Genomic DNA, 27,790 nt, shown 5'->3' on the forward strand with positions numbered 1-27,790 from the left:
TGAGTGTGTGTGTGTGTGTGTGTGCCCAAGGCGATGCCCAAAGGGAGATGGGAACACACCTTTAAGGAGATAATGACACAGACACACACACACACACATTAGGGAAATAGAGAAAAAGATGACGCAAAGAATTAAAAGTGAGAGAAGGTAATCACGAGCATTAAAAAAAAAAAAAGTTTGCAGTTTGGAGGCGTGTGGCTGCTATGACAATGATAATTTACTTTTAAATAAATTAATAGAAAATAAAATTAAGAAAAAAATGTTTATATAATAAAGTATGGAGTAATAACAAAATGTCTTATTTTCTCAATTTTTGCTACAAACTTAAAAAGTCAATTCAAAATTTTATGTAAATAGCAAAAATTGAAACATTGAAAATTTCCATCCATTTTCTGAACCGCTTATCCTCACTAGGGTCGTGTGTTGTGGTACTAACAAATGTCCCTATTTGACCTAATCAATTTACTATATAATTTTCATTAAAAAGTGTATTTTATTGTTAGGTCTCCTTCAAAAGTGTTTTGCAGGGATATGAAATACAAAATAGACTTCAAACCAACGAAGACTTTGGCGAAAAACAAATGTGACTGCGATACTATGAATCGAGGCAAAGCTGGGAGATTTTTTTTCCCCCCCATGAATGTTTCTCCAGACTAAATTATATAAAAGTATGTTGAATGGATGATACAACTTCTCGAACGTTTCGGCAACAATAAGCGACGTACGTACTGCGGAGATTACTGCAATGCACAAGGCTGAGTGTTAGTGTTATTTGGGTTTTCTGTACACATTAAAAGACAATAAACCCTTTCCACTGTCACAATTGTCATATTATGGTTTGTTTTTGTCAGTTTTGCTACTTGCAATGAAGACGAAAACAATTGTGGAAGAGTGGCTGTAGCCAATACGCGGCCATATTATGGCCAACCAACAGTAAGTGTTCGACACATGCATTCTGAAGATCAGTGCAATGTGGTACTCCACAAGGCTGACCGTGAGGCTTTGATTTATAAGTAAGGATTTTTGCTCCTGTTTTCAGTAAAAAAAAAACATTTCCACTGTTGTATGTCGCATTATTGTCCGTTTCGATACTTCCGCTGAAGACCAAGTGGTCTGAACTTTTAGTTAGTATGCAAAAGACTTCCCTAAGCAGAAACAAAAGCTGAGCAAGAGCGGTACGACTGGTTCATGAATAAACATGACTCGTCTTTCTAGTTCTCATTTTTGCATTCCCTTGCAAAAATGACTTTCCATCTTCGGTCGTTGTAATTATCTTGCATTTGAATATGTTTTTCATGCAGCTTTTATGAGTGTAATATGATAAACGGCAATGTCACAGACGGTGGGCCTCCTGGCAATGGACTGATTGCAGATATGGACACAACCAGCAGGTTTAAGTGTAGCAATAAGCATATAGCGTGTGTGCCCCAAACACAATGCGAAAAGCACCCTGTTCTCTTTTTTGGTGTTGCCATTCCGGGGGACACGAGATGGGGAAATTGACTGTCTGTCCAGGGGCTAGGATTAACGCTATGGAAAAATGCATGTGACCAGCACCAGTTGAGCTCAGTCAGCTATAAAGACACTGATTAGAAAATAGGAGAACGTGTATCAGGATGCTATATCATAAAGGACAACATGTCAGCGCAGATAAAACTTCACCAGCAAACATTGATTCAATGAACACAATGTCGCCTTTAACACGTGTTTGTCATGCAAAAACATATCTAAAGTTTTCATGGAGAAGCACCTTTCTCTGCCCACATTAAATGATGTTGGCCAAAAAAGATGTGCAATTTATTTCACAATTCTGTCCGGGATACCTGCTTGCGACTCGGGTTAATTTCGGCCAATTCCCTCGTAGGAGTCCATCAAAGTATGAGCCTTGGAAGTCACACCAAATGGCTGCTTCAGACCAAAATGGACGACATCCTGTTTCATTTCAGGCATGGGTCCTTGAGACCTTTTTGTGTGTCCTGTACGATAGATGTCTACCTGAGTTCATGTTAATTGGTAAAACTGGTGTCCGGGTCTAAATTGTAATCTTATTGGGGGCACTACTGAGGGGGTTCGTGTTGGCCACCCCTAAGTTACATACATTCTTACCAGCGGACGCGCTTGGAAACAATTGGTGCGTTCTTGGGCATGTTGAGGCCTCCAAAAAGGTGATTCACTTGTCGGAAGATCAATTAAAAAAAAAAAAAACAACAGCTATTCCAGTATTCCCAACTTTCGACTGCATATCAGACTCTTGAGACACAATGCGGCAGTGACGACAATCAACGTTTTGAATGGGCGTGCCAAATAGTGTGACATTTTACTGGGAAACCGTTTAAGGAAAAACAACGTCCAGATTTGTGAAATTTGGTAGATGTTTACCGGAGGATGATAGCCAACTATTACTCAGTAGTGCCTATGCATTGCTCTGTTGAACAGATACCAGATACCAGAACCATTCCAAAATGACGGAAAGCCAATAAAGTAGTGTACCGCCACCTTGTGGACAGTATAGTCTTGATGTTAGCTTCTAAATTGGGAAGTGCTATTAAAGATGGGGAAATGAACGCAGTTATTTTATTTGCCGTTGAGGCACTGAAACACAACTTAGATGAAAAACACCCGCATAAAGCAAACCAGCCCGAGTGATGTGATCAAGAAGATGGTGGAAAAAAGGATGACAAAAACCTGCGGTCAGCAGGAAGCACTGCTACAAGAAAGGAAACCCAGGGAGAGAGGAGACTTTTTGTAAACGGCAACAGCAAGAACAATCACGTCTGGCGTTGACCGCTGAGTACCTCCAGGGGAAAGAGGAGCTAAACGCTTGAGTGGGAGACTGAGACAGAGGGCTTCTCGGTGGGCTTGGCGTCTGGGCGAGGGACCCTCTCTGCTCTGGAGGTTCTTTCTCTTTCTTTTTTTTTTTTTTTTTTTTAACAGCAGCAGGTTTGTCGCCTCGCTTGCTCTTTTTCTGTGCGAGGAGGGCACGCACCGCTGGCCATGTACAGAGAGCTGGCGTGGGCACGCGGCGATGCCACACACACAGTCACACACAATCACTATCTGAAAAAGGGGGGATGCCAACCTCCCAGATAGCCAGCCAGTCTGGCAGCCAGTCATGCAGGTCCAGAAATTTGTCATGACAGCCTAATTCACGGTCGAGAGGTGCTTTAGGTCTCTATCTTGCCCAGCCACATGCACTAAAACGGCGCACACGCACAAGCGCACACACACACAAACACAAAACACGCGAGCGGACGTTACAGACTGTTTCCATCAACATAACGATGAAAGAACTCACGAGACGTGGAGTTCTCTTGAATTATCGGGTGGACCGTTTTTCACTGCCTCTGAAAGCCAGCATTTTGCTGGCTTTCTTCCATGACAAAGTTCTGTATGAATGGCACAGACACGGAACGGGGTTGATTTTGCTAATGTTACATATAATGCGTGTACCGGAAGACACACACGTGGAGGCAAAGGACGACGAGAGGAGGAACTTCAGTCTTCGCCAGCTGCGGAATCTGGGCTCGAGAACTTTGCTTTTTTTTTTTTTTTTTTTTTTTTTCCCTCAAATATTTTCAACATTTATGTTATGTATACAACAATAAACAGTGACACGTCTCAGTGTGTAACCGTGGTTGTGAAGTTTAACAACTGACATTAATTTCTCCCGCCCTATGATCGAATCATGTGCTAGGCAATTGCTTCTTCTTTGGCGTATTGACAACACTGCTCTGTAAACATCTTTACAGTAGTTAATTTCAGTTTACCATGGCTAGGAATGAATGAAACGGTACCCAAATGTTACTTAAAGCACAAAGGACTGTGTTAAGGTTAAATGTTTGTATATCATTGAGTGAAATAGAAAGTGTCTGCATTCAAGCAATTCATGATGCTATTGATGTTTTCGCATAGTTAACGACAGCGGGTGTAAAAATATTTCTGAAGCACTGTATTAGATATGTTTTGATGACATGAATTCCTGTCTTGCTCGGTATTTTATGGACAAATCCCCTACCATATTAATGAAGGCATGTGGTGGCTCTTTTGATAGGCGCACAGTACAGTGGCTCTTCTTTAATTCTTTATCAAATGCATTGATCGCCGTGGGCTCTGCATCGCACGCCCATTGATCCGTGCACTCCGTCTGGAGACGGACGATAAGCTCCCCCTTTTCTGTCCCCACCTCACCCGCTTTTCTTCTCACCCTTTTTGGCAAAAATGGAATCAGGACATTCCGGGACATTTGAGTGTTTGTAAATATTACATGAGTGTTCAATTTTGATTGGTGACTATGGTGACAAAAGGCAAATGACACGCTAAAGTTGCTGTTTTTACTGTTTATTTATGGCACAATTAGACTGTTCAAACTGTTACTGTGGAACTTTGTGTCCCAAAAAGAAGACAAACTATCGATGTAGCCCTTTCCAGAAAAGAAAAGATTAAAGCTGCGTTATGAATATGAGCAATTTCTTATTTTGCATTTTGTTCCCTACCTGTATGTACCCAATACAAACTGAACCATTATGGTAACCACTAAGGTACGTACCCAGAAGGCAGACTACCGATGTTGCACTTTCCTAAAAGGGAAAGATTTAAGCCAATACAGTATATATTACAAAATGTGTTTTTATTTAATTTTTTATTGCATGCTGTTCCCTTACTGTACCCAATGTGGATCTAATCGTTACCTTACAGGCAAGGTATGCACTGGAGTAATCGGAGCCTGATTGCTTTATCAATGTAAAGATGGAGACACTAGGAAGCTGGCTGTATTAGTCTCGCCGTTGCCATTCCAATGTCAGAAGGAGTGCGTGTCGAAAAATTGGCTCATTGCTCTACATAGAAATGAGCTATATTTATAAAAGCAAAAACTGTACTCATGAGACAATTTAGCTTTGTAAACAGAACAAGTGTGTAACTATGGTGTTGAGTGTCAGCGCTTAAAGAAAACGGACAGGTAGAACAGGACACGCACACACACACACACACACACACACACACACACACGAGTAAGATGGGAAGGCTTTGCCCTTTAAACTGACAGGATAATTGCCGTTGAGCGCAGGAGAAATAAACAGAGGAAAACACCAGTTGAACTTTGTGGGTCACAAAGGTAACATGTCAACACACGTGCACTTTGAGTTAACACAAGGCCTTGCTTTATCGGTCCAGAATTTCAGAAAAGATGGCATTTTTACAACCTTTCTTCCACGTTGTTCTGTATAAACAGCACCGAAACTGAACACGACAGCTACAAAGGCTTTCAACACAAAGGGACGCGGCCAGTGAGTCACAGGTGTTCAATTTCACACCATATCATCTGTGTAGGAACCGTAATCATCACCCCATCATACTGTACTCCATAACTGCCCGTGCATTTTATTACATCATTTTTACGGCTTGTTTTGAACAACAGTCAAGGAATTGTGGCAAGCTTTTGCGGGCTACATAAATGACACAGAGGGCCAGATCAGGCCCGCGGGTCTTGAGTTTGACACCCGTGTCTTATATGAACAACATGCGACAACATGCATTACAAGTGTCCATGTCTGAGAAATCTATGCTTCTCACTCGGGATGCACCAAGACCACTCCCCCCCCCCCACACACACACACACACACACACACAGTGGATTAGCGCAAGTACATTTGAGTACTCGCTGATACCAAGTATGGATCCTTGAAAGTGCCATTACGTCTTGCAAGTATGATGAAAATGTGTTTTAATTTGAATCAAATTGTTCAAAAAACACTTTTTTTTAAATTAACGTGGCGTAAGTGTTACTCAAATAAAACACTTTAAAAAGCTGAATGAAACTAAAATATTTTACCTTGAAGTATCACCACATATTGTTGGTGCATCGCTTGTTTTCGATTAGTCGTTATTTAGAGTTACACCGCAACACTGATGCTAATTTCGTTAGATCATCTGGAGTTTCGAATTATTTGCTAGCTTTAAGCTAGCAGACTTGTGTAAGATGACACTACGTATTTTGTTGAATATACAATGTGCAATTCTCCTTATTTTGTGCAAACTCTAACCATCAACAAACACTTTTGAACGGTGTTTGCCATTTGCCCAAATGCACACCATGCGCTCTCAGGGAAGGCACAATAGTTTACGTCAGGCTGGTGAAATGCTAATCGCCATTGTGGTATCGAAGCATTTTTACGTGCACAAGTACAAACGTAGTATCCACTCGAAATAACGAAGCATCTGTACAATAGTTTTGTTCAAGCAAACTGCTACAGCGGCCATCGTTTCAAAACAAAACGATGTGCGAGTGTGTGTGCATGCTGGTGTGTGTGACTGTTCTGCTGACCTATGTTCTCCCTCCTGCCATCCCTAATTGTAGCCCACAGTGACTGTTGCTTTCATGTAAGGTCACACAGGTCCACTCCTCTCGCTTTGCTTCCTCTGTGCTCTCGCAAACACTTTCTTTCTCTCTACCTCCATCTCCACCCTTTGTCTACACTGCCTGACAAAAGTATTGGAATGTGTGACTGACAGATATGCGTGTGTCGTATTACAGTGATAATGCAAACAACAGTTTGGAATGTGCTGAAGAAACAACTAGTGCACAAATGTTGAACTTACTAATTAATCAGTTTTAAAAAGGCACCACCGCCTCAAGCCTCCTTGGAACCCTTGAAAGGCTGGAAAATATGAATCTAAGTTGTATGAATGGTGAAAAGCTGATGACGACTTCCACATTTCGCAACCAATTCAAACCATTCCAACGCCCCAAAAAAAAATCCAGCTCATTCAGGAAATCCTGCGAAGAAGTTTTCACACAATTCCATTTGCCACGAGAAACAAAACCAATTTCATTCACAAAGGCAACTCAAATTCAACATTTCTCAAACTTCAAAATGTTCACCATTCCAAATGAACATTATTTATTTATTTATTTTTTTTTTTTTACAAATGGGTAAATCTGACAAATTTGCCCCTACCAGTAGTAGTTAGTAGTTTCTCCTTTCATCTGGAATTTTGACTCATATTTTGAGGTGTATTTTTCTGGAAAATTGGGTTAAACGTCAGATTTTAGTACTTTTTGCGATATGAGAACTTATATTATCCTAATTGTTTAATCTTATCCTAATTATCCAGTTAGAGTTCTCCTTTCATTTTGTCTTTTGAACTCCTATTTTGAGGCCTATATTTCTGGAAAAATTGGGTTAAAATTAAAATTTCCGCACTTTTTTTGTAACATTCCACCGTATGACAACAACACGTTATCTTAATCGCATCACTACAGTATACAGTGGTGCCTTCAGATACAAGTGACCCGACTTGCTAGTATTTTTTTTAGATACAAGCCGCTGTTCTGCCGATTTTTTGCTTTGACTTAAAGCAAAAAATTGAGGTACAAGCACTTTATGGTGGCAGAGAACTTGATATTCTTTATTCTTTGCCAAGAATGACTAATATTACTGCTGCTTACTCAGAAGCTGTGATGAACTGTATTATACTGCCTCCGGGTGGCCATGGCACACACAGCAGAAGCAGCAGCACAATGTCCACTGAATTGAAGCAAAAAAATGTGGCAAATGCTGTTAATTATTTACATTCTATCTACTTAGACATTACTATGTTATTTTATAAAGTACGATATTATGCCGTACTAATCTCCTTATTTAAAAAACCTTTGAGGTTTTTCACGTGAGGCTGGAATGTATTAATGGCATTGCCATACATTTCAATGGGGAAATATGATTTGAGATACGAGTGTTTCGAGTTACGAGCGTGGTCACAGAACAAATTAAACTTGTACCTCAAGGGCACCCGTATATTCAAATTTTCCGCTCACCGTTATTTCATCTTTCGCTTTGAACTCATACTTTGAGGCGTATTTTTCCATATATTTTTTTGTGTGTTAAGCTCTACGTTTTAGCACTTTTTTGGGAGATGTTTCACCATATGACAATTCATGTTATCCTAATTGCGCCATGGCCAGTTACTTTTGTCCGTGATGTCTCGTCTCGCTTGGGCTCGTCTTGTTCATTAGCCGACGAGAGTAGTAATTTCACAGCGGCGTAGTCATGTTAATTGTCACCGTGATGACGACGACGAAGTGAGTGTACCTGTTCACTGTATGTGCGTGTCAGCGTTGCAGGACACACACACACACACACACACACACACACACATTCCTCCGTGTTTTCCAGGTAAGAGACTTCCCTGCTCACTGACTCGTTGAGATTCCTATAATTGGGTCCCGTTTGATTTTTGCCGACGTGAGACCCCCCCCTCGCCTACACGCCTCCACCCTCGCCGCAGAGGGGACGCCAGGGGTCTCCGCTGCGCTGACCCTGGTGGCTCCCCCGCCATCGGCTGCACTCTGCACCAGACTCTGCTGCTTTTCCTGTCATTCCTTTTGTGACCAAAACAAGAACCTTCCATACTCCCCCCCCCCCCCACCCCGACATCGCCGCCTCAGCTTTTTGCCCATCGGCTCCCAAACACAAGATGGAGGTTGTGTTTAAATGATTATTTCGAACATGAAATGAAAAAAATAATAACAAATGACAATAGACAAAACACGTTGACGCCATTAATTATTCAATTAAGAAAAAGGCGAAATTGTTTCGTTTCAATTTTATGTAAAATGGTTGGTTTTAATACAAATATTCATGCTCATTATTAAGTCTTATGTATAATGTTAAAATTAAGAGTTCAGACGCAAAAGCCGTCAAGTGATAGACAAAAATAGAGCCACGCCTACTAGCAGATTTGTTCGATTGTGCATTGAAAAATATTTTGCAAAAAGGTTTCTTGTTTGCTTGACACATTAACATTAAACAACCTAAATAAAAAATATTAGCTTTAACCTGGAACCAGAAATAAAAAATAATTTTCTTAAATTTCCCCCCAAAATGGAGATGTCTGCTTTTGCATTTGAACTCTTCAAATATTACAAGTATCGACAATACCTAAAAGTGTTTTTGAAAAAAAAAATAATAATATTCCAACAGGGCCAACACAATACCCTGCACATCAAAAATAAACAATAGTTTTATATTGTACTGTAGACGTTTTTATGTCGCACTACAATATACACTATTATATCGTACAGCTCTAGGCCTAAGTGTACTTATTAGCATGCAACATTTCTTCTCCGGAACATTTCCGACTTATCCGTAAAAATGTGGCAGGTGCCCGTAACAAAATATGGACAAATATTACCACTTGGCATCTGTGTAAAACATTGCCTGCACTTTTTAACTCTACTTCCATCCCTTTCTTTTCCAAGTGCCCCCTTTCTTCCACTCTTTTTCTTCCCATCCTTCACCCCCTCCTTGCCTCACTCTTTTCCTTTTGAAGCATCTGCCCCTAATGAAACTAAATAGTTGGCCTGGGAGTTCCTTTGCACCATGTGTGTTGGAGTGTGCGGAGATGTGTCGTGGCTGAATCGGCCGGAGGAGAGATCAAAGACGTGCGTGTGTGCGTGCGCGCGCGCGCGCCAGTGTGCGTTAATGAGCAAGAGTAATGCAGCCTCGTTGCATCACAAGAGCTGATCAAGCCGTCAAGAGACGAAAGCGGTAACGCACACACTTACTTGCATGCCTCCTGTTCATGTTTGACACAATCGCTTGCAGCACTTCAAGAGGGAAAACGTCAAAGGTTTTATGTTCACCTTTTAGCTCCTGCTCGAGTCATGAAGCCAATTTAAAAGACCCTAAAAGGCCCGACACCATCCGAAAAGTTTCCGAAAAACAAACAAACAACCTCTTCCCGACTCTTCAGATGGCAGCAAGGTAAAATAAAGGGTTTCATAGCTTAATCATTGAGTTTGTGTAAACTGCAACTGTTGCACTTGTCTACATCCCCCCGCCCCCTAAAAACACAAACTATTGCACTTCCCTAAAAATAAGACAACTACTGATGTTGCGCTTTTCTGAAAGCAATAGATCGAAGCGATTTATTCCTAAATAGTTTTGTATTTTATTGTATACCTTATTATTTACAAAATAAACAATTTCAAGAAATAAATTAGAGAATTTACTGCTCGGAGTTTTTTTAATGTTTCATGTTAAACGGCATTAAAGTTGTTCGTGTTTACACAAAAGTAAAGCACTGTTATGATTAGCATGTTAGGATAGGATAGTAATAGACTACAGCACACTCCCAACTCTGGTTCCATCGCCGCCATAGGAACGGAACTCGTTGACCAAGGACCTGCTATACATACCGAACCTTGATTTCTGGTGTACCATCACACCCCTACCGTAGAATCATGTTTGAAAAGTTGAGCACGAGCGTGGTTGTTGACCGACACGTTCATTAGTGCAATTAGCATCAAACTGATACGGCAAACACACGTATAACTCATTCTACAAACGCGCATTACATCGGCAACCGGCGTGGGCGACACTTCCTCAACGCCCCCAATTTCTCCTTAGCCACTTCCCAGGCTGCTTTAATTGAATAAAGTCTTACCTTATGCATGCTAAACAGCCCGGCAGCTACTTAGAGGGGCAGCAAGGAAGATGGTGAATCTGACTGATAACACACACATACACATATGCACATACACACAGACACGCTAATCAAAAGAAGACATCGAGTAATCTAATCTGAATCACTGGCAATTATCAACACGTTGGCCTCGGGGGGCCCGTCGCCTTCCTTTGATCAATGCTTTCTATTAAAAAAAGTGTAAACAATTCAATAGGCGAATGGGCGCTGGGGTGTCGGCAGGGGGGGGTTAGCGCGGTGGCCCGTCCTTGGAAAGTCAGACGGCCGGTCGGCCATCTCGAAAGACGAGGCGGGTCTGCGCCGCACCGTCTTCTTTTTCTTCCTCAAAGATGTGCGGCGAAGGCGGCTTTGAATTAATTAGCTTTCCTCCTGCTGCAGACCTTGGAAGGTCCTTGGAAAAGGCCGCTTGTTTGTTTCCTCTGGATTACGTGCGTGTATTTGCATGCCTACAGTTGAGAAAATTCAAGGGCACACGCATTTCTCTTTGCGGACTTGCAGCTGCCGCCTTTTAGATATTTCATTACCAAAGCGAGCGTTTATATGAACGTCGTTGCCTTTATTGTTCTCTTTCTTGCAGTGTGTGACCAGTGTGCTTTTGCCAGGGTAACTCTTTGAGGTGGAGTCAGACTTAAGTCACCAATTTCAGGACTTGCTTGGAACAAACTTACACAAGGCTCGACTTGACATTCATGAAACTTAATAATAATAATAATAATAATAATGCACACCACTTATATAGCGATTTCCAAGGCACTCAAAGACCTTTACAATTGCACACATTTTATTCATTCGCTCCACAGTCACACCCGAGTGGTGGTAAACTACTTGTGTAGCCACAGCTGCCCTCGGGGCAGTCTGACAGAAGCGTGGCTGCCATTCTGCACCCATGGCCCCATAGACCACCACCAAACATCCAACCAAAGTCATTCATAGGCAATGTGGGTTAAGTGTCTTGCGCAGGGAAATAACAACGCCATGCGCTTGGGCAGGTAACTGAACTGGCGACCCTGCAGTTGCAAGGTGTACACTTCTCCTCTGCGTTATGCCATGCTGCCCTGACTTGACTTAGACTTGACCTAAACGTCTTGAAAAGTCTTGCCTGTTTAAGGTTGAAACTCTGCATCTTAGGGTTAGTGTGCCATTTGTTGTGTTGTTTTTGTGATTCTGAATGTGTTAGTACAGCTTACTAATGCAAGTACAGATACCGAATGCAATGTGACTGAGTGAGATTCTATGACTTGCTTAATGACTTGACTCAACTTGCTTAAATTAATTGGAGAATTGACTCAACTTGCTTAAATTAATTGGGGACTTGACTCGACTTGCTTGCTTTTTGCGACAGTAACTTGGGGCTTGCTTGAAACTTGAAAGTTAAGACTTGAGACTTACTTATGAGTTGCACAAATGTGACTCACTCCCATGTCTGTTAACTGCTGCTGAAGTGCATTATGTTCAGTGGAGCGTGCTGGCAATTTCGCCCTCAAATGTACTTTTTCCCCTCGCTTTGCTGTGGGAAAAGTGGACGCACATTCGGCTGGCGTGTCACGACGATTGTGCGGGTAAAGGATGACCAAAGAGCGAGAGGACTGTTTTAGGGGGGGGGAGTTGACGTGACAGCTTTTGACACGGTCAAGAGAGTGTGAGCACAAGTTAATGAGCAGGAGGTCTCCCTCTTGGCTCAAGAGGACATTTTTGGACAAGAGGGTGCAGTGGAGAGAGCGCTTTACACCTGTCTTAAAATACACTAGACCATTTCTGCTGTCTTATAAGATGAAAGAAAGCGAGCCACATTCCAATTTAACTTAATATGGAAATTTGGGGCGGCACGGTTCTGAGGACTGGGATTCAAATCCCGGCTTCTCCTGTGTGGAGTTTGCATGTTCTCCCCGTGCTGGGCTGAGCTTTCTCCGGGAACTCCGGTTTTCTCCCACATCCCAAAAACATGCAATACGTTAATTGAAAACTCTAAATTGTCCATAGAAAGTGCAACTTGAAACTCTACTATGCTAAGCAAAAGCCATTTATCAACAACACCCAGAAACGCCGCCGGTTTTCTGGGCCCGAGCTCATCTAAGATGGACTGATGCAAAGTGGAAAAGTGTTCTGTGGTCCGATGAGTCCACATTTCAAATTGTTTTTGGAAATAATGGACGTCGTGTTCTCCGGGCCAAAGAGGAAAAGAACCATCCGGACTGTTATGGACGCAAAGTTCAAAAGCCAGCATCTGTGATGGTATGGGGCTGTGTTAGTGCCAATGGCATGGGTAACTTACACATCTGTGAAGGCACCATTAATGCTGAAAGGTACATACAGGTTTTGGAGAAACATATGCTGCCATCCAAGCAACGTCTTTTTCATGGACGCCCCTGCTTATTTCAGCAAGACAATGCCAAACCACCTTCTGGACGTGTTACAACAGCGCGGCTTCATAGTAAAAGAGTGCGGGTACTAGACTGGCCTGCTTGCAGTCCAGACCTTTCTCCCATTGAAAATATGCGGCGCATTATGAAGCGTAAAATACGACAACGGAGACCCCGGACTGTTGAACAGATGAAGCTGTACATCAAGCGAGAATGGGAAAGAATTCCACCCACGAAAAGCTTCAAGAATTAGTGTCTTCAGTTCCCAAACGTTTATTGAATGTTGTTAAAAGAAAAGGTGATGTAACACAGTGGTAAACTTGACCGTGTCCCGGCTTTTTTGGAACGTGTTGCAGCCATAAAATTCTAAGTTAATGATTATGGGCTAAAAACAATCAAGTTTATCAGTTTGAACATTAAATATCCTTTCTTTGTAGTGTATTCAATTAAATATAGGTTGAACATGATTTGCATAGCATTGTATTCTGTTTTTTTTATGTTTAACACAACATCCCAACTTCATTGGAATTGGGGTTGTAATATGCAACTAGTATCTTGCCCTTCCTCACGCCCTGAGATCTGGATTTTGGCCTGTTTATTACTGCCGCTTCTCCCACCCAGAGAGGGGGCTAGGTGGTGATGAGCGAAGGAAGGCTATTGCTGTGAGGATTCTGCCCCGACAAAAATAGCCCCTGCCATCAGTTTTACCGATAGGCACCAAATTGTTTGGATGTCTATCATAACAGGACTCACGAACATCTCTCAAGGGCCCTATATCAAAATTGAACAGGAAACCGGCAATTTTGGTTTGAAGCAGGTATTTTGGGGAAAACCCCAAGGCTCATCTTTTGACAAACTACGACAAGGGAATTCACCCAAATGAGCCCCAATCGGAAGCAGCAAACGAGACAGACGGGCAACATGTATGACGCTATTTTGCCTACAATTGGGAATTTTTCATCTGATATGGCCAAAGTCATACAGTGTAGCACAAGCTCTACACAAAAAGTTCAAAAACTCCAAACTCACATCACTGACATTGGCACCCCTGCCAGGTGCGGCGGCGACACCCGCGTTGGGGATGCTCTTGTTGCCCGCCTTCATGGCGGCGTCCCGGCGGGCCTGCTCCAGCAGCAGCCGGGCTCGCTCCTTCAGCTCTTCCTGGCGGGATAAGGCTTTCTGCGTGAAGGAACGGGACACCATGTCCCACGACGTTATACAAAAATGACATTAATCAAATTACAAGAATTTGTTTGATATAAGGCAAACGTTCATCAGAAATGAAAATTTACAGTGAGCGCACTGCAAACCACTGCAAAGTTGTATATAGAATTTACAGCGAATTTGCGTACTATCGCTAACTCAGGCACATGAATGTGATAGCGACAGCCCAGGAACAATTTATGAGTACATATATATTTATTGAATACTTTCGTCATACTATACTGAGATTCAAATTTGTATTTTGTTTTAGAAAAAGTAAATGTATTTTTTTAGTCATTTTCATTCATTTTATTGATGGTTTGTTAATTGCTAAAATAACTTCAGGCCAAATGCATTAGTTTAGGAAAACATCCAGCATTGTGAAGTGCTCTAATGCAGATTTTCGATTTCAGTGACATTTGACCATTGTGAACAAAAATAACAAATTTATCATTGATTTATCTCAAATGTATCTATTTAATCAACCACTAAAAGTATTATTTTCTTAATCAAGAATGAATAATGTGTGTTACTATTTTTTGATGATATTATAGCAGCAAAAGTATAATTTGGGTTAAAGAACTTCTACATACTGGTGTATTAACAATTACTGAAACATTAAGGATTTAGTTAATTAGCAATACTGTTCATTTGGGGCATAAAACGTCCATTATTCGCTTTGCTAAGCATTGTATACATGTTATAAAAAAAATAAAAATAAAAAAAAGAAAATGTGTGACAATGGAATAAATCATTCAATGACTCAATTTATCAAATGAACAATCAATAGCTTGATGAATTGGAGTCCTGGCAAGTTGCAGCGTTCGTTACCTTCTCAGCAGGAGGACTTGAAACAGGGGCGGGTGCCGGTTCCTGTAAAAGAGAAATCAAATAAGTGTAAAGCAGTGGAGACACTTGACATGTTTGGTTTGGTTAAAACCAAATCTGCTGCGACTGGTCTGATTGGTTCATCTGCACAAGACGTGCATGTTTTCTCATGTAATTGACTCTGCTGCGACATGAAGGTGCGTCTCACTAAATTAGAACAGTGATTCAAAGTGTGGTTAGCAGGCTCCCTCTAGTGGTACACAAAAGAATCACTGCCTGAGTACAGCTCAGTTGTATTTAACTTTTTAGTACAACACATTTGCATTTAATCTTTAAGAACTGTTTCTTTTCAAACTTTTATTTTGGTACACTTTTGTGTACAATAACTGAATCGATATTTAAGCTTTTTTTATTTTTTATTTTCCTGTAAACAATAATTATTAAATATTTCAAAATGTAAGCATGAAACACTTTCTCTCTGTATGTACTGAATCAATACAAGCGTTTCACTTCTTTGAATCGAACTACTGAAACAAATGAACTTTCCCACCATGTTCTAATTTATTGCGATGTAACCTGTATATAATTGCATTGGCGCTACATGTTTATAAGTCAAACGTGGGCCTTGCTGCATCCCCCTCGTGAGGAGATACGTGCAGCTATAAAATGGGGGTGTCAGCTGTCAATGTGTGCCTCACCCCCACCTGTCCTGTGACCTCTCCACTTGTAAACAGGAAGCATTAATCTGTGAGGGGAGGGGGCAGTAGCAAAGTATTTAACGTGGGCATGGGCGAGATGAGGTGTGCTTGCAGAAAAAAAAAAAAAAAGAAAAAAAAAAGGAAAGCATCGCCACGCCTGAGTGGTCACGGCACAGACTGCCATCAAGTCAGGGGATGAGAAATGTAATGAAAAATATGATTACATGTCAAAGCAGGGGGGGTTCTACCGGGCCAGCCCCGAGGCATCTCGGAGAAGACAAGTGACGACCAATATAACAACTAATGCCGTGCGGGACAATTTCCGTACGGGGGTCATCTCGGAGAACGGCATCGACGAGAAGCTTAGCGAGGGGGAAATGAACGCTCGCGACCTCGCTATTTCTCGTGACAAGACAGGACGACCAAAGTTTCAATCAAGGCGAAAGACGAGGGCGCCGGGATCAAAAAGACAAACGCTTGAGGGGGAACCTGGAGGCAAGGGCGCAATTTTTATACCTGACTGAAAATGAATACAGTGAACACTCACCTACTTGCAATTTCTTTTCTGTAGAACATAACTATTCGTTGAAAAACGCACCTAGTCACGCCGATCATGTTGGGTGCTAAACTTCTCAAGATGATGCACAGAAAGGTCCGGATTGCTATTGTCAGTGGCGGAAGTGAACAGTGATCAACAGCTGCAAATGGCTAGCTGGCGGGACCTGTCCTGTTAAGTAACATGGGAGTCAGCGAATGAAAGTGTGGACTAAATGGCTAACCATTAGCATGTCAAGCACTTCTGGCTGTCAGTTGAGCCATACAGCTACAGTACAAAGGATTGTTATGCGTTTCTTTTGTTATCGCTTGTTGACTAAAGCAATTAACAGTGTCTATCCTTGACCACTTGCCGGGGCATTACAATACGTTCTAACCCCTCTAAATATGTTCCGAATTTTGGCCGGTTAGTCTGCGTGTGAGCATCTGTGCGTGAGTTGTGGCCTACAGCAGCTCTTGAGAGCGTTCTTATTTCGTATTTGTCCCATTCAATCGGAAACCTTAATTGCTCCATTTTATTTCACTTTACCCGAGCGGCATCTTATCTGAAGCTCACTCGTAACTCAGATTTTGTCTCATAACACAAAGCAAAAAAAATAAATTGCAGACAGCTTGTAACAAAACAAGAAAAACATAAGTTGGCCCACTCGTAAATTGAGGTACCACTGTGTTTGCGTATTATATTTGTTTACCTGTTTGGTTTGAGCCTCCGTGCGGTTGACAGGCGCGCAGGTGTCTGAGGTGGGCTCCGACTCGGAGTGACGCAGGCTGGCCCTCTTCTTCTTGATGAGGTCAGCGTCCCTGTTGTACGAGAAGCCGAGTTTCTGATGAGTGGGTGACACGGAGGATGCATGGCCCCCCGTTGGGGCGGCGGAGGACCCCGTTTCTGCGATGGCCGGACTCCTTTGCTGCGGTCTTTCGGCATCCGACTTCTGCGGTAGGTCGGAAAGGTCCAAGGTTTTAGCTTTCAGGAGGCTGGACCCTGACAATGTCACGTTGGTCGCCTGGACAGGAGGCGAGGACGGAGGAGCCGCTATTTGTGAGCCGGCCGACGGCGCTACGATTTCAACCTTCACTTCTGTGGTTTCGGAGCCAATGGATTTGGTGTCATCGACGAGCTGCGGCTGCACGTCGTTGAGCTCGGCGTAGAACCTGTCCTGTCCGATGGAGGCGTTGGTGTCGGTTTCAAAGTCGCCCACCTTGTAGGTGCTGCGGCTACTGTTGGCCTCTATCTGGACAACGTTGAGCTCCTCGCCTGAAAAGTGGGCCCGTATTTGGTAGAGGTAGGTCATCACCGTCAGCTTGTCGGGGATGGCCAGCAGCACCATGTCCGATGGCTCCAGCAGGCGCGAGATGCCCAGGCTGGCGAACACGTCGTATGCCTGGTGACCACAAAACACAGGGCAAAATTATTGACTGACAGACAAACTGACACGGAAAGGGAAAATAAAGTCACAAGACATATGTTATGGACTGAGGGACTTTTCAGGACCTTTTTGAGCCAGCTCCCTATTCAGTACCCTTTACAGAACCATTTTATTTACCTTTTAGTACCCTTTAAAAAACTTTTACAGCAAGTATCCTTTTCCAGTACATGACCTTTTGCAGGACCACTATCCTTACTAGTGTTGTTCAGTACCCAGTCCAGTAAACTACTTAGGACCTTTTTCAGTACCCTTTCCAGCACCCTTTTCAGGACCCTGTTCAGTACCCTTTCCAGTAGGTTTTCATGATGTAAATGCTATGTACTATGAGTGGGAACACCTACCAGATCAGGATTTATCTTTCCAAAACTGGACCAAATTGGACCACTTTTTGAACAAGTGGCTAAAGTGTCTAAAAAAGGGAAAGTGGGGGTTCAACGTCACATTTGGTGCCCACGTTGGGGTTGTGCGAGAGAGACACCTTTTGGCAGGACTGCTGACAGGTCACATCAGGGATGGTTGTCCCAGATAAGAGACCGAGATACCCCGAGACAGAGCGCTTAATCCCACCGTGTGTGTGTTTGTGTGTGTGCGCTCGCGTCCTTATCATTGTGCCACATCAGCCTGCCCACGCTCTCCGTCACGCGTGTAATTGGTCTGATTAGAGTGTGATGAGAAAATATAGGTTTGATTATCAAGCACGACACACACACACGCACACGGGAGCCAATCACCCACCCTCACATTAGCAGATAGACGGAGACACAGAGACACGGGATGAAAAACCATTATCGCAGCCAATGACAGGTAAATAAATAGATTAGCAGCGCACGCACACAAACGCGGGCACACACACACACCATCTCCATTCCAACACTGCCGCACAAGTATCTCAGCTTGTATCTGGCCTGCTTGATAGTGTTGATCTCATTCCAACCTGTTGCCGGCCTCTTTTGTCTCGTTGCCTAACCTAACAAAGCTTTTGCCAGGTCTCCAGATCTCACTGAATTATACTTTTGTTTAGTTTCTCCAATTCTACAGCCACAATTCCACTTAAATTTACAGGAACTTTTGTTCTTGGAATCCGAGTAAGTACTACCGCCCTAGTAGAGTCTACTTTCAGCCCAGGTAAATGACTTCACATAAGTTGAAATGTGCATGTAAAACTTGGTACTTGTACTTCCTGAAAGTAAAATGTTCCATTGAGATATGTTCAGCGGTCCAAACTCTGTCCCAAAGGGTCCTGGATCCCTCTTAAGTACTACCCCATTACTACTCTTATGCCATCTGAATTGTACAGCACCATACTGTGTGATAAATATTGCCCACCCGACATCCATTGCAGCCTGGTCATCCTTGAGTTTTTCCTTGCCCGATTGGGGGGTTTAGCTCAATGGATGTCGTCAGTCTTTGTCAAATGTGGGCCTGTGAAGCCCTTTGAGAATTTTGTGGTTAACCTGACTTGCCTTGACTACTCACCAAGCAGGGTCTTCTTTCTGCCCAGGGAAATTACTTCAGATTGGTCAAAATGTGCAGCCTAAATATTTAGGAGATTTAAGTACTTGGTATTTGTACTTCCAGGAACTAAAACCTTCCAGTTAGACATTTTCAGCACTGGTAGACTCGAGCCCGAAGGTTCCTGGACCGCTCAAAAGTCCACTAGGGCCTCAATAAAATACTCCAGAACTTAATTTAGACAATATTTCTTGCGCTCCCCCAAGGTCCTGTGCTCGAAACGAGATACAGTATATAGCCTGATGTCTGTCTATGGTGGTCAAAATGTTGTGTTATATGTTAAGTTAGGAACTGTTAGCATATAAGCCAATGTATCAAATTTCATTTGATCTACCTGTAAAATCCTTAGCGCTATTGTACTCAGGTTTCTAAATGGTAGAATACCAATTGATAGCATTTGATCAATTCCCATTTACTGTTCGCAGGTCATAAATGAACCTTAAGTTTGCATTTAACACAGACGTTTCCCCATTTACAAGCAATTTTTAAATCTTTTGTGAGTCTTTTTTTCCTCATCCTATTGCGCCATCGTCGATGTTGAGGCGAACAATGGCTGTCGAACATCTAAACTCAGAAGTGTGTGACGAGAGAACAGAGGGATCAGTTTGTGTGAGTGTGAAAGGTGTGAAAGGAGAGGGTGAAAAGAAAGAAAATGAATATGGGGAACCAGCGGCCCTGATTGAGTTTCTAACGCGCATTGAAGGCAGCAAAGCGTGCTGCCATTGTTTCCATTGGCGCTCAAAAGGAGCGACAACTTTGTAAAAGAATGGAGGAGAGACGTCGAGCGAAGAGAAAGTGAGAATGTGAGAGGTGCACGAGGACGAATGGGGTTTTGTTTCAGCCTTTGACGCACACCGCGGTCTTTTTGACCTCAGTGTCACGCTCGATTCTTTGCAGAGCTTCTCTCGTATCAGGCACTGAGGACCATTTGTGCCAAAAAATACTTCATTTTCACTCTATAGCCCCGTACACACTGGCCATCTGAGCCTTTTTGCTGGCTCGCTGCATTGCCACATATCTAATTATCTCAACGGGGAAAGCTGCATCGGTTGTGTAAATACACAATGTCCAGAGTTCTGTATAAAAAGGACAAGCGAATGTATCTCAGCTCTTGTATAGACCAGGATGTCCCCAAAGTCACTACCCACTTTCTTTTTTTCTATTTTGTTTCAAGGAAGATTTGGACAGATGTGAGGCCACATCAGCATTTGACAGCTCAGTTGCAAAACTGCCACCTGGCAAGAAGCTTTTCTGTCCCCGACTGCAGTTCAGCTCCAGTTTGAGAAGCTTTATGGCCGTCACACTGCTCCAACAAGTACAATTTACACCATCCATGGCAAGTTTCTCAAACCAGGATCTGTAGCGTAAGGCCTCTTACTAACACCACTGATGAAAAAAACGGAACCCTTATAGCACGTGATACAGCAGGCGTAAGAGTTCAGGGAAAAGCGATCCAGAGCGCTGGACTGGAACTCTCTACTTATTCTGGCCCGCTTACTCTTCTCCGCGGCCATCTCCTTCTTCCTTGACAATTCTGCTATCGTTTAATGGGTCAATAAAAAAATAACACACTATTTTGTACCTGGAGCCCAAAACCCGATATAGGGTCGCAGTTTTTCCATTTCAGCGCATTGGTCGGTGTGTGGTATTCAATTGCTTGGTGTGTGGTGAAAAGTTGCCGACATTTCTCTCGCTCTTTTTTTTTTTTTTTCTCACTTTTTGCAATAGTCCACTTCAGTCGGTTTTGGCCGCGTTGCTCAGTTTGAGGCGGGCCGTAACCTTGAAATTAAATGGCTTACTGATAATTGTATTTTTATTTAAAATGCCCTGGAAGCGTGCGTGCGTGCACATGCGGGGAAGACTCTCCGTAACGTCCACTATCAACCCAGGTTAAACTTTGGTCAGCCCCAATATAGAAAGGTTGTCTCTCAGTCGAGATGTATCACCTCAATCTACTTGACACCAATTACTGCACTACTGTCCTATTTAGAGAGGACTTAAGATGCATTTTGAGGCATCTTGGGGCATTTCAGAAAGAGCATAAGTATACACAATGAGGGCATCCATTTTGTGGCTGCTCCTCCACCATGGCCAATACCAGCGCATTATGAAGCTTTTTCCATATGACAATGAGGGCAACAAGGACAACTATCTGCACTTGCTCACTTTCCATTAACCTGCCGACAATGCTTTGGGACTAAATGTCAGCGTTGCCTGCCCCGGGCCGCTGTTCCCTGCACCCTCCCCCCTCGGTGACTGACAGCTATCTATCGCTGTCAATCATCAACACCCCTTCCTTCCCTCCTCCACTCCTCTCCTCTCCTCTCCCCCTCACAGCGCTTGGTGCTACGCTATCAGATAGCGCGCCAAATGACTTCTCCTTGGCCCGGTCGCCTTCCCTCGACACACTCAAAAAGATCCAATACGTGGAAAACCCCTCAAAAACATACATGACAATCATTGAGGCATACGCACAGATAACGCATCTTTTCTCCTTAAATATTTACTTCTCTGTTCCCCGCCACTAACCCGCCCCCGATATTGATTGTCCTTATCTGTCATAATTCAGCACAGTCTGAGCTCATTGCAATCACTGCACACAGATGGATGCTGAAAGGAGGCGGGTGAGGAGGGGGGGCACGTCTATCAACGAGCTGTGAAAAGGAGCAGATAGGTGTGCTTGCATTCAATACATCCCCACCAATAACAACAACTCTGGCAGCGCGTTCGGTCACTCTTATTAAAACATTTCATTACACTCCTTTTCTTCTTATTTTGTTCCCACTTTTTACCTCCGCTGAATGAGGCTGATCAGTCTGATGCAGAATTGACTTCGATGATGCGCAACGTATGTCCCTAAACTGATGTAGAATGGGTCAAAGGCAGCTAAAAACTGTATTTGTAGAGGTGGAGTCTGGTACTGCTAGAGACCGAAAGAGGTTCATTGGTCTGATGCAAGAATGACACGGATGACGCTAACAATTGGGTCAAAGGCAGCTAAGAACTGTATTTCTATGGGTGGTGTCCAGTATGGTTAGAGGTTGAATGAGGTTGACTGGTCTCACGCCAAATTGACATTGATGCTCAACACTGTCAATAAACAGATGTGGAATGGGTAAAAACAAAACATGAAAACTGTATTATTATGAGTGGAGTCTGGTAGTGCTCAAGGCCGAATGCGGTTGACGAGGCAAAGTCGACATGACAACTCTCCGGCCACACTTGTAGCCACTCTTCAAACCTTTAATCAAATGTCGTATCTCGAAAAACTCAAGTCGGGTCACTCGTATCCCAAGGCACCATTGTACAGTATATAGTATATGTGACGCCTCAAAACGTTGTTTCCCGATAAGAACAGCAAGGTGTCGCAGTTTTTCCAAACAAGGTCTAACTACTAGGATGATATCTAAGAAATGCTAAAAAGCATAGCGTGGCTCACAACATCCTGCAAGAAGGACCTTGTGAAGCAGAAGGACCTAGAAAAGATGAAAAATCAGTCAAGAAGTGGCTCCTCTCATCACTATCTTATTCTCCGACAAATAACCAGTGGTGACGGCCGGGTATAGGACAGTCACTTGGGTGATATCTCAGCGCTCGGACACCACGGCACAACAGCAACACCGGTGCGGCTATTCTCCGGCTATCGCCTTCCACGGCATATTCCCACATAACTTATATCTAGCCAATTTTCTTGGGGGCTACTCGAGGAGGCACCTGCAGCAGGGGGGTGGGCGTGAGGGCGAGGGGGTAGCGTGCAGATATGGGATTGGCTCTCCGGCTGTGGTTATTGTCAACAGGCTAGCATTCATGCCTAACAGGGCCACCAGAGGTTATCGCCCAGCCAGAGTGTGTATGAGGAGAAGGAAATCAAGCTGCGGGAAAGCCAACGCGTATCGCTTGCTGTAGCCCTCGGGGCCGGAGAGGGGACAGCTGCACATGTGTGTGTGTGTGTGTAGTTCTAGTAGCACAGGGCAAGTGTGCATTTGTGTAAATGGAAAAAGGTGAATGTACACACAAAAAAAAGCCGAGGGGAACATGGTGATGCCAGCGAGTCTGCAACTCAAAGTGTGAACGTGGCGATACGGTGACGAGGAAAATACACTGTGTGTGTGTGTGTGTGTGTGTGTGTGTGTGCCTGCGTGCGTGCGTGCGCGTCCTTGCGTGCATGTAGCGCTCCAAGAGGATGAAAACGGTGCAGTGGAATCTAAGAAAGTCAAACACATTACGTTATAAGAATTCAAAAAATATATATAAATCCCCCTATTACTTTCAATGTAACGTGTTCCAGTGTCAACCTTCGGCCATAATAAAACATTTATCAAATGTACAGGTACTGTAGCCATCATATAAAAAGTTCATCAATATACAGTACTGACTGTATTTCCTCAAATAGTGATTGTCCCTCTAATAGATGTCGTGCCCCAGTTAGATATTGGCTATGTCATCCAGTGAATTGATCTGTTCCAAGATCAAACTGTGGCCACAATAAAAGATTCAACTGTACAGGCAATGTTTTTGATCCTATATACTGTATACAGATACTGTATACAAATAGTCCCTTTAATAGACGCCACGCCCCCATTAGTTGTCGGGTGCAATCTTCTCTTACATCAGGTGTAAACAGAATTTATATTATGCAGTGTCACTGTCAAAACTGTGGTCATAATAATACATTTTGTAACTGCACAGAATGTTTTGATTTGAACATCCCTCTTGCCTCAAAAAATGCCTCGAATAGACACCGTGCCCCAATTAGTCTCCGGGGCTTTGTCCGATTACATTTAATGTAAAGTGCATTAATCTGTCAAACAGTGACAATGACCAGATTTTTATCAACTGTACAGACAATGTTTTTTCATCGTAACATCTGCATCGGTCTGTCGTGGTGAGCCAAAATGCAAAGCTCTCGATTTACTGGTCGATCTACACTCCTACCCTCACCGATGGTCACGAGCTGTGCCTGGACGTTGTTCTGGGCACGTCCCACTGGGAGGAGGCCCCGAGGACGACCCAAGACAAGCTGGAGAGACTATGGGCCTCTTCGGGAAGTCAGATCTTCTAACTTTTATGCCACATTTTCTTAACCTTTGATGAAATATGTCATTAGGTCATGGAGAGATTTGTTTGCTTGTGATTGTGTTTCCTTTCCAAAATAGGAAAGGAAAGCCCTGTTTCAAATGATTTTTTTGTACATTTTCAGTACAGTTAGGTTGTATTTAACTTTTAAGTACAATACCGTTGGTTTTCAAACATTGACTTACTTTTTTCCATCAACACACTCCACTTATGACCCGGTGACGTCCTCTCGGCGGGCCGTGGCATTAAGACGCCATCCCGCCTGCGTCAAATGACCACGTTTCCACATCCATTTACTCCAGAAGGGGGTGGTGGCTCTAATGAAAACTACCATAACAAACGCGCATTCTACTGACGGGTTAATGTGTTGTTGCGGAAACACGGCCAATCGGGGAAGTGGCCGTGAGGGAGCTAAGCGAAATGAAGGGCCCAAGTGGCGGTGGGTGGTCACCTCTTACCTTTTTGTTGTTTTCTTTAATATCCTGAGGATTGAGCGACTTGTAGTCTCTGTGAAAACAGCAGAGATAGAGAGAGTCAGAGAGAGAGAGAGAGAGAGAGAGAGAGACTGTGTTTTAAGTATGTGTCACATGTAATGGCACCGCAACATGGAATTTCATCAAGACGACTAATAGATTGGGAAATATGTAAAAATAACGCATCAGCGAGCGAGGGTGACGCACATACGGAAAAGGCTTGCAGAATTTATGCGGCGTTAAGGTGACCATTTAAGCGTGGTACACACGCACACCCACAATCAGGCCATATTTAAATGAGGCCAACTCCAACGTAAAATGTCAATTAAATGCTTGATGACATTGCAAAATGACCACCAAATTGTTTTGACAAACCAAAAAAAGTGACAAAAAAAAAATTATGTTTGGAAACTTTGAGTAATGAATGTAATGGCAATGAGAGAAGACAAAAAGAGAAAGTGTCGACAACCTTGGATTACGAATGCATTTGTTTTTTTCCGCACGGCGGATATTCACAGATCAAAATGAAGAGTTCCAACGCAAAAGCAGACAGCTCCATTTCTTGTGAATTATTATTATTTAGGGTATTCTAAGTTAACATAAATTCAGAAATTAAGAGGCTAATTTGGAAAAAAACAACTTATTGAAAAAGTATTTCAAAGTGTTTTTATGATGTCATTTCATTGCAAAACCAGACAAAGCTTTCAGAGTAAATACATTTTCCCAAATTTTCTTGACTATGAAATTACACTAAAATTGTATCATGCTTTTGTACAGAAATGAACACGTGAGTGTACTCACAAACTATAATCGCTTAAACTTCGACCTTAATTTTCATCAATCCTTAATCCTAACCATTCAAAGGGGGAGAGAGTCATTGCGCATAGTCAGTTGTCGTTTACTTCGTTTTCATCCAAATCATCGAGAAATTGAAAAAACAATTGCGAGATTAATCGATTTTTAGAACAAATGTTAGTCGCAGTCCTAATTATAATGAGTACATCTTCACTGGAAAACCAAAGTGACACGTGACAAATCTAGCCATTTTTGTGATGTTATTGGACACTTGGGCACACCCAATCCAAAGCAGATGTAAAGCCTTGCACATGCAGACTGCAACATATACATATACATATAATATATATATATATATATATATATATATTTGAGTGTACAATGTGTGTGTGTGTGTGTTTGTGTGTCCCTACATGGTGTCGGGCCTGAAGTGATGCAGCAGTGCGCAGAAGGCCAAGCCGTTCCTCCAGGACGTGGTGAAGTTGGTGATCTTCACGCCGCGGTAGTTGCGCGTCACCTCACGGCACCAGGCCAGCAGCGATTGGCTGGCGTTGGGCTTCCCACCCAGGACCGGGCTCGGGATCGGGCTGGGCTGCGAACGAGAGACACAAAGACAAAAAAAAAAAATACTTCCCTCAATTAGAAGCCTTTTGCATGCCAATCACACAGCACATCCAGACAAACATTCATAGTCACATTAAATAATATAATGCTGTATGAATAAATCAAAAATATATAAAAAAAAAAAAAATAAAAAAAAAAAAGTTTCTTAAAACATTACCTGTATGACTAAATAAATGCATCACCCTCGAGTAGAGACCAGCCCCCGTCTGCAGTTGAGTAATTATCAAAGTCCGACTAGTTTTAATTTAGTTATATTTTACAGCGGTTAAAGTCACTTTTTGTGTGTACGAAGGTTACGAACGCCACAAATTTACTTCAAACACCGCCTGTGAACCCAAATAAATACCTCCCCCCTCTATAGTAGACCTCTGCCCTCACCTGCAGTTGAGTAATTATCAAAGGCTTGTCTTGTAATTTTATTTGACAGCGGTTAACTTAATTTTACGGGCATGTCACAGTAAGGAATTCTTAACTATTACTTAAAACATTGCTTGTTCGGCCAAATAAATACATCTTCCTCTAGTAGACGCCTGTCTCAATCTGCAGTTGAGGACTTAAAAGTGACAATTCATTTTACTTTATTTTAGTTGTATTTGATAGGGGTTAACGTAATTTAACACATGCACGCGTTATTAAGTGTAAAACATTGCCTGTATGCCCCACTATACACCTCCCCTCTAGTGAATGATCCCTGTTAATATCTGCCGTTGAGTAATTATCTGAACGTACTGCACAAGATTTGACTCGGCGGCGCCTCCCCTCCAATTAGTTGCTATTAGCATAGCGCCACAGCCGCTTGTTCACAGAGAGGCGTGCGAGCGTGGATAATGTAAACATCTTATTAATTAGCTTCTCCTCTGAAGTCTTATCGAGGCGCAAAAGCTTTTCGCCACGCCAAGCCTTCTTTCCTCTCCACAATTTTTTATTTTTTTTTGACAGCGGTTAATTCAATTTTACACATGTAGTGCAGTTAGGAGAGCTAAAATGCTACTTAAAACAACCGCCGTTAGGTCATTACTAATGGGAGGTACTTGCTATGGAATGAGAACAACATCATTTGATTATTTGGGTTAGAATTAGACATCAATATGTACAGAACAACATACATGGTTGGGTTCAGGATGTGATGTGAGCTACATGCACCAGTAACGCATCTCGAGGTTACCGCAGTGAGTTGGAGATTGCGAGAGAAAAGGCAGCTGTGGGGAAAAGACGAGTGGTGGCCACCCGACTCCCTCTGTTGGCCTCCGCCTGCTACTGCAAACGCAGCATTGTGCTACAAACAGTCCAAAACTCCCAAATCAGCCTTCCTGAGTTAGTCGTGAACAAACAAGATTTATCAAACCTGCGTATTTCCTCGAATAGCGAATTAGTTCACTATATATATATATATATATATATATATATATATATATATATATATTTTGCGTGAGCGTTTGTATGTAGTAAAGGCCCCTTCAGGTATCTTGGTACATGGAGAGACGGTAGCAGCAGCCAGAGGGGGAGACAACTTGACATTTCCGGCTCGTCTTTAAAAGAGGGCCTTAACCTTAACAAGTGCCTTCCACACAATGTCAGCCCAAATAAATAATAATAATACAACACCAAGCAGATAATAACATGGTTATCAAGTCCGTAGAGGGAAGACGGATGTAGTTACAGAAGATCCGTCACTTACGAACAGCGTACAATGACACAAAAGTGCATCGCTGGTTGAGTGAGCTGGATTGTGTGTGCGTCATTAAGCGTGTATATGT

At 42.8% G+C, this 27,790-nt stretch overlaps 1 protein-coding gene across 7 annotated transcripts in view; it reads right to left on the bottom strand.

Annotated features, from left to right (window-relative positions):
* ehbp1 (EH domain binding protein 1) overlaps window positions 1-27,790 on the bottom strand; it is a 131,418-nt gene that overhangs the window by 43,262 nt on the left and 60,366 nt on the right. For all 7 annotated transcript variants that reach the window (XM_061789325.1, XM_061789324.1, XM_061789326.1 and 4 more), the window contains 5 exons: window positions 25,823-26,001; window positions 24,600-24,648; window positions 16,819-17,508; window positions 14,877-14,918; window positions 13,872-14,021 (listed from right to left, as the gene is read on the bottom strand). In XM_061789325.1, coding sequence (XP_061645309.1) covers window positions 13,872-14,021; window positions 14,877-14,918; window positions 16,819-17,508; window positions 24,600-24,648; window positions 25,823-26,001 — 1,110 coding nt within the window. The remainder of the gene's footprint in view (window positions 1-13,871; window positions 14,022-14,876; window positions 14,919-16,818; window positions 17,509-24,599; window positions 24,649-25,822; window positions 26,002-27,790) is intronic.

This window comes from Phyllopteryx taeniolatus, chromosome 11, assembly GCF_024500385.1.
Source record: "Phyllopteryx taeniolatus isolate TA_2022b chromosome 11, UOR_Ptae_1.2, whole genome shotgun sequence".
Taxonomy (NCBI): Eukaryota; Metazoa; Chordata; class Actinopteri; order Syngnathiformes; family Syngnathidae; genus Phyllopteryx; species Phyllopteryx taeniolatus.